The 11959-nt window shown below is 36.3% G+C and overlaps 1 protein-coding gene across 1 annotated transcript in view; it reads left to right on the plus strand.

Annotated features, from left to right (window-relative positions):
- The window catches only part of NEB (nebulin), a 261077-nt gene extending 260520 nt beyond the window's left edge, over positions 1-557 (plus strand). Inside the window, 1 exon segment of the mRNA XM_006834547.1 lies at positions 251-557. Within this exon segment, the coding sequence (XP_006834610.1) occupies positions 251-424 (174 nt within the window). The 3' untranslated portion in view covers positions 425-557.
- Positions 558-11959: the final 11402 nt, after the last annotated feature.

The raw sequence follows: 11959 nt of genomic DNA on the forward strand, positions 1-11959 counted from the left end.
GTTTTTAAATGGGGCTTTCAATGATTGGTTTGTAAGAGTTTATGTATTCTAGATACATTCTTTATCAGATACATGATTTACAACTGTTTTCTTCCATTTTGTGGGCTTTTCCATTTCTTAATAGCTGCGCAGTCTTTTGTGCAACATAAATTTGCATAATAGCAGACTAAGTCCTGAAAGAGTTTATGTTTGGGTCAATTGTTGCAAACCAAGTATATAACAAATTGTTTTCTTCCATTCCCCCAAATAGAAAATCTTCCGTGCCATGTACGACTATATGGCTGCTGATGCAGACGAGGTGTCTTTCAAAGATGGAGATGCTATTGTAAATGTTCAAGCTATTGATGAAGGTTGGATGTATGGCACTGTACAGAGGACGGGCAGAACAGGCATGCTTCCAGCCAACTATGTTGAAGCTATTTAACTGATTCAAAGCACCTACCATGCCTGTAGGTCAGCGTTATAAACTTGAATAGACTCTCCATTATCAAAGTTCTCAAACTGCTCAATGGTTTTTCTGTCAAAATGATTTATGATCGTTCCATCCTCAATTCTCCAGTAAGACAAATGTTAGCATCACATACTTTTTGAATTATTAAACTAGATTTGATTTCCTCATTATTTCCTGAACTTGCACTTAACAATTTAGAGGCAACATTAAAATCTCTACGTTCTTTATATTAAAAATTATCATCAAATTTCCAGTTCGGTTTTTAAATGTTTAATTTCAGAACATTTTAGGTTTCTGCAATGTTTTATCATTATTCCATCAACTCAGTCTTTCTCCACTACAAGATGATGTTTAACACGTTAATTTGTTTTCTAAAACATGAATCCCGAACATGCAAAACATGTTGAAGGAAAAATGGCAGTCACCTTTACCTTTTCTTTGCTTACTGAATGCTGATGCTTGTATTTCTAGTCCAGTACTGAAGTTATATAGCTGATATTTAATGTAAAATGAAAAATTGATAATAATAAAATGTTAATTCTCCAACAAGTTCCACTGATGAATATTATTTACGTTTAAGACCTATGAAAATTTTCAATGAAAGAAATTCCTTACAGTATCATTTAACTAAAAAAATTACCCATTTTAAGATAGTTTAAAATGCATACAAGTAGACCTCTAAATATTGTACCTTATCAGTAAGCTTTCCTTATGACTCAGGTTGTAAAGTTATAGAAATAGCTGTGGGATCCAAACCTGACCTCAAGGGACCTTTCCTACCTATCTGTGCCAAGTGGGCTGGCAGATGTGATAGGGTATTAGAGGGGCAAAGCAGGGAGTGCCAACAGATTAACAGCTTAAACCTTTCATGATCCACAAGACATAATGTCCACCTACATTCTCCTCCTTGGGATTTACTGAGCAGCTGTTTTCCCATTGTGTACGCAGTGGGGACTATGTTAAGTGTCTGAAACAGAAGCAATGGTTGTGCACCAATAATTATTTTTACAGGGTGTTGCATGAGGTAGATGCGTCCTGGAGGTGGGACTTTGCAGTTTGTCTCTCTCTTGGCTTGCTTACTGCAAGGCAAGGGTAGCATGTTTCTTGGTTCTTGTTATTTGGACATTGCCTCTCACAATGACTTAAAGTTGTTCCCAGGAATGCACCTTCTTCAGGTGTCCTAAACTGTATGGACTGTGAATTCCAGGGGGAAATGGATCCTGCACAATAGATATCAAAATCCTTATTTCCTAACAAAATCCCAGAAATACTCCTTGACTCAGAATGCCTTCCATTAATAAAAGCACTTGGTACCAACAAAATCAAAGGTGGAAAATTAGGTCACCAAAGGGTTAATGTTAGGGAAAACTCTGTTTCCATATAACTTCAGAGCTGTCCTAATACTGCAGTTGTTCCTTAGTTTGAGATTCACAAATGGTGACTGCATTTGGAAATTATCAGTGCACTCACTGTGTGCTAGGCATTGTACTAGATTCTAGAATCCAAGTAATGAACAAGAGCCAGTCTGTTCTTATCTATGACTTGTACCGTCCCAAGAAAGGTCAGGCCATGTGATAGGAGAGATAATCACTCATACTCCAAAGTCTTAAAATCTTTGCTTAAACTGTACTAAAATCAGTCAGCAACCCAGTGCTTTTCCTATACCAGGACACTAGAACTCCAGGATTTTTTTAATTTGTAAGATTTTAAATGCAAATAGAGGCCTCCTGTACACACCTCCTACTCTTAAAAATACCAACTTGGTTAATCTCATTCCATCTCTACCCCATTATAGCACATCAACGTGCAACTTAATAAGGGAGTCCTGCTATCACTGCAGGACAAGGTACCCACACCCAACAGTTAACACCTCACCAGCCACTCAATGGAAACCCTGTCCAGGGTTTCAATAAGGGTTGGAACCAATTTGATGGAACATACATCTAAGTGTGGAGCTGTAAGATAAACACTATACTCCTAACCTGAAGGTTGGTGTTTCTAACTCACCAGCTGCTCCTCAGAAACACAGGTACAGGGTTGCTATGAATCAGAAAAGACTCGGGCGCAACAGTTGAACACAATTTTTAAAAAGCATAATCACAATTATCATCTTAAAAACTAGAAAGCAGAGCGAACAAGCTGGTGGATAGTATAGAAGTGCAGCGAGGAGCTCCATCAGCAACAACACAGAATACCAGACCAAGCAGGCTCAGAACCACATATCAAGGAATATTTAGAAAGTTGGAAGGCTTACAGCCAGTGGAATTAGTAGCAGAAGCAAGAAATCTAGTGCTTGCTAATTCAAGGCGCTCAGCTGCTCCTGGAGCCACTATCTTGGGCGAGACCAAGTGTGGGAAGGATCAGAGCAGCCACGGACACCTGACAGAACCACGGAGATAAAGGTGAGTACATTATTTGGTAGCTGTTCATTAGTCTCTTGCTGTCTGTGCACCTCCATTCTGGTAAGTAGAGGAGGTGTTTGAGCGAGTGAACGCCCCACCCCCACCCTCAGAGGGTTCTACTGTGCATGCATACAGATCCCCTCAAAATTTAAAGGGACAGTTTCCACTTAAAACCAAACTGCAGTGCAAAATGGCCACAGTTGGCCCTGAACTATTTATCAGTAGGAAAAAGGCCTGAATAGGGGTAGTGAAGTGGGACAGGCAGACTAAAAAGTAAACAGGCTGAAAATTAAATACTGAGTTACATCATAACAACCAACAGTGGCATCTTGAAATTTCTCAGGAAGAAGAGTGAAAAGCAAGCCTATCTCCTGATCACATTACCTAGAGGCAATCAGAAAGCATAAAAAAGTACCAAAACACAGACCCATCTAAGTATTAAGACCACAGCTAACGACTGAATATGACCCCCAAAAAGAAGATGACCGTATCAGCATATATCCAGAAACGAGATAAAGTGAATGAGGCAAACGAACTGGAAGTAGACCTACACTCCATACTGGAAGACGGGCAGCCTTTGGAAATGCCTGAGAAATTAAGAAAACGATTATAAAATGTATCAAAACACTTTACAATGGAGTTGAGAAAAATGAGGAGGAAGTCAGGAAAGCACTACAGGAACAATCAGATAAAACCAATACAGCATTGGATACAATTCAAAACCTACAGAAAGATTAATAGAATATCAGAAATGGTCAATACACTGAAAGGGCAAAAGAGTAGAATTGAAGAGATGGACACCAGAACTAGTAAGCTACAAGACAAATCTCTCAATACTACTAAGACAGAAGAACAGAAAAAAAAGATTAAAAATATCTGAAGAAGGGTTAAGATTCATGTTGGACAATATGAAGAGGAATAACTTCAGAATTATCAGCATTCTGGAACAGGAAGAATCACACAAGTCCACAGAGGAGATAGTTGAAGAGCTGCTGGAAGAAAATTTCCCTAACATCCTGAAAAGTGGAAAGATAAGCATTCAAGATGCTCAACGAACCCCAGGAAGGATAGACCCTAAAAGAAAATTACCAAGACATGTAATAATCAAGCTCTCCAAAATCAAAGATAAGGACAGAATTCTTAAAGAAGCTAAGGGATTTTGCGAAAGCCCACCCTGTGATTAAAACCATCCTAAAGGGAGTACTGTGGACTGAGAAGCAACAAGAACAGACAACAACCAGAGATTGACATACATGGCAGCATCACCCAGAACTCAATTGACAAATGTTAAGAGTCAATAACAGAATAAAACCATAAGAACAAATTCAGAGGATCTGGCAAGTCAATCTATGATCAAAACAATTACAATGTGAAAGAAGGTAAACACAGAGGAACAGAGATCTAGGTGGTGAAATCAGGTAATTGCAGAATAAAATAGACTGTCTTAAATGGAAGGAAGTTAATGGAATATAAGGTAACCACAACGGTGAGGGGTTTGGTGGTGGTGGTGGTGGTGGTGGAGGGAAGCAATGGTAATGCACAGGGTAAGGGCAGACATATCATAGTTCGGGTGTTGGGGGGGGGAGGACAAGGGGGAGGAGGTGGAAGAACAAGGCAGATAGGGGAACTCTTGAGACAGGTTTACCTTGGCTAAGTGGGACAGATGTAAATAGTGGTGCCTGCTCAACCTTGGAACAGGGCTCTGTGATCTAAGCATAGTCTGAAGAGGGGAAATAATACTAAGATGCTCGACTGTTTTATGAATAATGGTTTCTCCTACCTACTATTGTAAAATACACACTTGAGTGGGATAGAAAGGAGTGTTGGGAACCAAGATCACAGAATTTGTAAGCCCATCTTCAGCCTACAACTGATTGGAATACCTAAAAGGGGTTCTACAACTTGCCCAGTGAAAATAAAATAAGCCTCTTATGGAGCCTTCGCAGAGTGTAGGACCTTAGGTGGAATCCTGAGTCCCATCCGAATCTTCTGAGGTGGGGCATTCCCACTAGAAAGGACAAGCAGACCAGCTGGCACAGCTAGAGCGACCGAAAATACATCTTCAAAGAAAGATCAGCAGGAAAAACCCAAAACAAAAATGTCAGTATTAAGCAATCTGTTCACCATGAAGCTATCAAGAAAAGCAATCAAGTTCCTTCAGGACAAACCCCTTCTAAGACTGAAACTCAAACAACATGAGCTGGCATGTAAACTTGCTGGCAACCACACTGGTCTACTGGTAAGTGGAAGGGTAGAGGCAGCAATGAAGAAATGGGCTGAGTTCTACCATGGTCTATTAACTCCTATTGACCTGGAAATGAGAGAGGATAGGCTGGTTGGTCCAAAGTGTGGTGAGACCTGAAGACACCTGAGCCTATGGACAAGGATATAACCACAGAGGGCCAGTGCTGAGAGTGAAGAATCCAGCTGACTGATACACAGTGAAGGGCGTGCACAAAAACACCCAAACTTGCAGACAGAACCCATTTGACCTAGCCTCAATAGCTTGATAATCAGAACTCGACTAGAGGAAGATTACGACTAATTGTGACTGTCACTACTTTAATGGCATACATTTTTCTCACAAAACTGGGGGAGCAGTTAATCTTACAGTCCAGAAACAAAGGACCCTAGGATCATCAAGGGAGAAGAGCACAAGCAGAATGCGGGACCTTACCCAGATACCAGTGACACCAGATTTGGAAACATGGAGATGGGAATGACTGAGAATTCTAGATAGGGACTAAGAGATAGTGTGGCCAGGAGGCAGACTTGCAGAATGTGCCCTTTGGTGGTGTAAATTATTATATATGTCTGAGTATTTACAACAACAACAACAAAAAAAACCAGCTAAAGTGAATACAGAGAAATACTGTTAACTGATGGTACATGGAAGGAATTATAATCATTGTGATGAAAAAAGCTGTATGATTTGTTGAATGTAAACCTGTTGAAAGTCTACCCTGTAAACTTTCACTCAATCCACAATAAAAAACAAAAAAACCCTAGAAAGCAGTCTATATCTAGTTTTTAACTTTCCATTTAAATTCCCTTCTCAGCACTCTGTATGTGCCATTGTGAAAGCAGTGATAGTGGGCAAGTCCTATGTGTCTACTATCAGACTTACAGGAGTATAAGGATGATGAGGACCCCGGTAACCATATACTCACTCCACCTTGAAAAGATCCTCCATAAAAATGACATGCATGGGTCACATCTGAGCACACATGCATGACATTAATTTTATTTCATACTTAGAACTATAGATTTAGAAATTTGTGGAACCCATAAACCATAAATAGAGAGAACCTTGGTGGCTGAAAAGCACACTATAAAAAGGAGAAAAGAATATGGACAGTCCATGGGTTTGTTCAACTATGCTGCTATCTATCTGGATTACTCACTGCAGGTCTCATTAAAACAAAACAAATTAACAGAATTGTTGACATTTTACAGCTTTATTTTAGATAAAAGTGCATTTCTTTAAAAAAATGTTTCAATATCCAGTTTCAATTTCAAAGTGATTAACAGTTAACTGTCAGTGATTCATGAAAGGCTTTATTGTAGATCAGACCAATTCACCATCCCTCATCCCAATTATAACCAACCAGAAAATACTAGCTTTATTAGTGTAGGTCTATCACTTCAAACATTGTATATACAGCATTATACAATCAAATACACTGTACACTGCACCCTTATTTCCCATCTACTAGTGCAGTTAATTAAGCTTTGAATAGGAGTTCTGCAAAGTTTCAACTTACATTACTTGAATTATCAAATATAAATATTTTGTGATGCAAAACTAATTTCTCTTAAGAGTTTATGAAGTGATCGGGGACATCCCCCCCACCAAAACAAGGTTAATAAATGACTGATTTGACTCCTGTCAGTCTAAGTGCATATTGGTCAAGTCTATCCACAGGAGGTAGTGTTAAATTAGGTTGAAAGCAACGGATAACTCATCAACTCAGAAAGCACTCCAATTCACAGGTGACAAGTGTGATCTAACACTCATGCACCATGTGAAGTTACCTCTGGAGCACAAGACACCTTTCCTCAGACCATCAAGGTCCCTTAATAGCCACAGCAAAATACATGACTATCATTTGAAAGTTAAATAAGGTGTGTATAATATATATAGTACAAATACTAGAATCCCCTAGTACAGTTTTTAAGCAATTGTTAGCAGATGTGAGTAGAATCTGGGGAAATAGTTTATTAAAAAAAAAAAAACTAAACACTGGTTAAAAAAAAAAAAGGGTGTTACCAAGATTTCTACTCTACCAGCTATAATACCAAGTCAGCTACATGCCATGTGTAAAACTATTCTCTTTAATAGGGGTTGGCAAACTTTTAAAGGGCCAGACAATAAATATTTTAAGACTTTGCAGGCCACACACAAGTTCTCAGAATATCTGATATGTAAATTAATGATCATAACAATTTCAATAAAACTTTAATTAAGGACACTGAAATTTTATGTATCACAAAATATCTTTTTTATTTTTTCAACCATTCATAAAAAAGGCAAAAGTCCATTCATGGCTCATGGGCTGTATGAAAACAGGTGGCAGGTTGTAATTTGTCAACTCCTTCTGTATAAAAACATACCTAGGCAAGACAACTGTCCTTCAGTTTCTACTCAAGAGTGATTCTACTCCTAAGTCCATTTCCCTTACAAACTCCCCCTTATATAAAAATATTCTTTGAGACATTTGTTAATTATACAATTATGTATGAAAATAGCCATTACATTTTCAGTTCCATAGTACTTTGTTAATTCCCTGGTTATGTGTAGTTTATCCATTTAAGTATCACAGATAAGCTTGTTAGAAATGATTAACATACTGTCTATTGTTGTTCCTAAGTGCTGTCAAGTTGATTCCAAATCATCGTGACCCTGTAAAGGATTTCTAAAGCTTATCTTTGTAGGAGCAGAAAGCCTCATCTTTTTCCCTTGGAGCACAGCTGGTGGGCTCAAATCTGCAAGCCTTGTGGTTCACATTCTAGTACTCAGCATATGGAGCCACACTTCCCCATACTGACTTTAATGGTAGAGTGTTGAATTAATCATGTATACTTGTAGTAATTACTGTGTCACGTATAAAATAGTTCTCAGGAACCAAACACTGTGAATAATTTTCAAAGCACAGTCTCTATACCAAACAGGCTACTTTATTAATAATGTTTTTCCCTTTCTTTTAATTGTATTATGCATGTCTCAGTTCATCAATCCTTATCAATATATACATTTGCTAGCTAATAACTGTTTCATCCAGAATTAAAAACTGATAAATATAAAAGCTTTATGAGTTCTCTTTTACCCCTTGTGGCATTAACCATTGAAAATATTGCCTTCAATTTTAGAATTTCAGGTGGGGAGGTCTGATTATCTTTTAATGATATGTTCAGGAAAATTAGCATTTATTGTTTGACACTGCTTAACTTTACTCCTAAATTCACTTTAAGGGCAGTTAACAGCAGTGTTCATTTTTAATGTTTCTTAATGAAACAGAAACCAGCATTAAAGCCTAAATTGTTAAGTGCCGTCTTTAAAATTTGAACATCTATATTTATCCAAAAATGCACAAAATACCAATTAAAAATATTCATGGGGAAATAAGACTCCATATAATCTGCTACCAAGGTTCTTCTTAACATGAAATAATTTTAAAAATAAACAACTCTTCCATTGTTATTTGAATGTTCCCAAAGGCACCAAATCTGACACTTAACTAAGAATCTGAGCTTTAAACCTCAACAATTTATGAAGCAGTCTGCATGCCTAATCTACACAATAAAAAGTCTGTGTCTTTTGTGGCAGTAATTCTAAGAACGTACGTCTGCTTCGGTTATCAGAACCTAAACTACAGTTTGAAACCTTTAGGAGTAACTACACATCTTATACCAAAACACCAGAAACTGTTTCACCTACAGACAAATTACAAATGCAGGTCTTATTGTGCACAGAATTTACTGAATTAGAACCTGAATTTTATAAGCACATCAGAGTGTGAGAGAACTTTTATAAATCAAAATATCACTGCAATGTCTGTATAGAAAGGACAACACTTTTCTAATGACTATGGAATATTTGCTACTTTTTGACTGGCTAGCAATTTTACCAGGCTGAAAATCTATTCTGAAGAGCATGGGATTCAATTTAGAGGCCTTTATCATGGATTTACAAAGTCAAAGTTGGAAGGAATTTAAGGGAAAATGTAACTCATTTATATGCTTAAGTTTCAACCAAGTCAGTTTTTAACTAGTGCTTTTTAATTATTGCCATTCTTTTATCTTAAAACACAAAACAAATGCAGGTGTTTGTTTATTAGGGGGCTTTCAAAAGTTTATAGAAAATGGATAGAAAAGAAAATTGAATTTTCCCACAAACTTTTCAATCCCTGAGTACGTCTAAGCTGTGCAGAAAAAATGCTCAACCTTCATGAGCTCCCATTTCAAAGTTCAGATTTAAAGCCTATCTGAATGTATTACATAGTAGAATTACTGTTTAACCTGTTTCCTCCAGTACTAACCTGAAATTAAAATTTTGCATCACTCAGTGCTGACTTTCAAAATGGGAATCATTGAGACACTAGAAATTTTAATCCACTTACAAAGCCAAAACACACAATACATAGTACAATTTTAAAAATCATATGAGTTTTCTCATGTATAAACGTGCCATCTTTTTAAATACCTGTTAGAAAAGATTCTGAAAACTCATTTCCTGGTGTGGTGCTGTACGGTAAGACTGCAAGGTCAGAGCTGAAACCCACTAGCTACTCCTTGGAAACACTACACAGGGTCACTATGTCACTATGATACAGAACCAGCTTGACAGCACTCACTACCACCGCCACCACCATGTAGTTGATGAAAGATTAATATTTTCTATTCAAGAAGTGTTCAGGGAAATTTATGCAGAAAAATTTAAGGCAAGAATTTTGAAGTAAGGTATCTCAGATACATTCTTAAGACTACAGCAACGAAGAAAATTTAGCAGGCTGGTTCTCTCCCTCAAATATTTAAAAATACAATCTTGTTGGACCACAGTATGTTTTTTAAATGAATACCTGTGTATGTATCAAATTCAGTGATTTTCATATATTGTCATTTTGGTCACACATTTCTGGTATCTGTTCAGCTCCCCAAGAAATTCACCCCTTTAGCAAACAATTTTAGTTCACACAAACATTAACCTATAGTCATGAAACCAGCTCATCTTGACATTTTGACTTATGAACTGATGATGGCACTCCACCCTCCTCGTCAAACACACAATCCAGAATCCTTCTCATTCACTGCTGTTCACAAAAACTCACCTGGTCTCTTTACTAGGAAATATAATTTGGGAAATAAATTCTGATAATGTAAGCCATAATTACAATTCTGTTAAAAATTCGTATTTCCCCTTAGTCATCTCTTTGAGCTGTAATATTTGGTTCAGTGGTTCCAGACTCTCTTTTTAAAACCATCTTCTCCCTTTGTACATAAATATCATCATACTCAGACCCCAAAATATTTGTCATGATGATGAATTTGTGATAATGAAAACAACAACAGCAAAACAGAAGACAAGAACCTTTATAATAGCAAGCTAGGAAGCAGTCCCTTTTGATTATAGGCATGCTAACTATATACATGGATTTGTCTGTCACTTCGGCATTAGTGGTATTTTAATCCAAACAAATATGGTAACTTGCTATGAACTATGAAACTGAGATCACTTATTCTATTAAGAGAACAAATGAGAAATATTCTCACTGTTAAAAGATGAAACAAGTATGGGACATCAGGCACTAATACTAGTTGTCAAAATTTACAAATATTTTAATTACATACACCCTAATTTTTAAAACAAAATAAAACAAACATATAGAAAAAAGAAACAGCTTCATTTTTTCCCAAGAAAATAACTTTTGAGTAGAGATGAAAAGGGTTAGACAAACATTAGACTTCTTTACAGTCCAAGGTGCAATGAAAATATTCAATAAAAAGAAATATAGAGGCAATCTTTTCTAGTGGCTGATACTCTACTAAACAATTATTAATAATAATAAAGTAGGGATGTTAATATCAGAGTTGTCATGTAACATTTTATTTCCGTAATTTTATTCATTCTGGTTACTTTAGGTAATAAACTCGTATTTTAACTAAGATAGGTTTAAACTAAAATTATTAAGGACCAAACTGTCTGTTTTGCCTGGTGATATGGAACTCTAAAAATACCCGCAGCAAACCCATGAAGCACCTAAACTGACCACACTGTGGTCTCAATATTTAATATATACAACAAAGTTTATATAAACAAAAAAGCAAGGTATTCACAAGAAGCTGCAGGAAAACTCAAGCAATTAACAAAAGCTGGTTTATAAATTAAAATATTGTAACCTATACATAATGTACAAAGTCAGGCATTTAAAAATGAACACTATGTCTCGTAAGAGTAAATTTTCACAAGCAAATACTGCTGCACAAATATTTGCTAATGCAAACGAATGAAATCTTAGTAAATTCTGTAATATTTTAATTCCAAAAGGTAAAACTTTTGGCACATTTCTTGAATGTTATAGAAACAAAGTTAACACCGGCAGAAAACATTCTAACCCTTGACATTTCTTTTGAAGTGTTATACCAGGAACAATTTCCTTAAGCTTTAGGCACAACAAATACAAATAGAAAAATGAACTATGAACACCTTTTATCACAAGTTCACAGCAGAAAATTAAAATAAAAAACTTCAATTTTACTTACTTAAAGTATTTTACAACAAATGCTTCATCAGAATATGCATGAGTTTAAGAAAGTCTGAAATAAGATGTATGTTTTTGTTTCCACATCTAAGATATTTGTATTTTGGATACCTATCATAGCAGCCAAGAAAATATTTTATAGGGATTATAAAAAGTAATCTTATAGTAAATGAACTTACAAAATTGAACTTTATAATAAGTCATTGCCCTCAGGGTTTGAAATGTTAACTGACTTGAAAAAAAAAACCCTCAGTTTCTTCTTTCGAAATTGTGCTATATTTTCGAAGTTGCTTTATCAAACAACAAAACCAGTGATGCTAAAAGAACTTCTATTTTCCCTTGAAATA

Source organism: Chrysochloris asiatica, unplaced genomic scaffold, assembly GCF_000296735.1.
Source record: "Chrysochloris asiatica unplaced genomic scaffold, ChrAsi1.0 scaffold00012, whole genome shotgun sequence".
NCBI classification, from domain to species: domain Eukaryota; kingdom Metazoa; phylum Chordata; class Mammalia; order Afrosoricida; family Chrysochloridae; genus Chrysochloris; species Chrysochloris asiatica.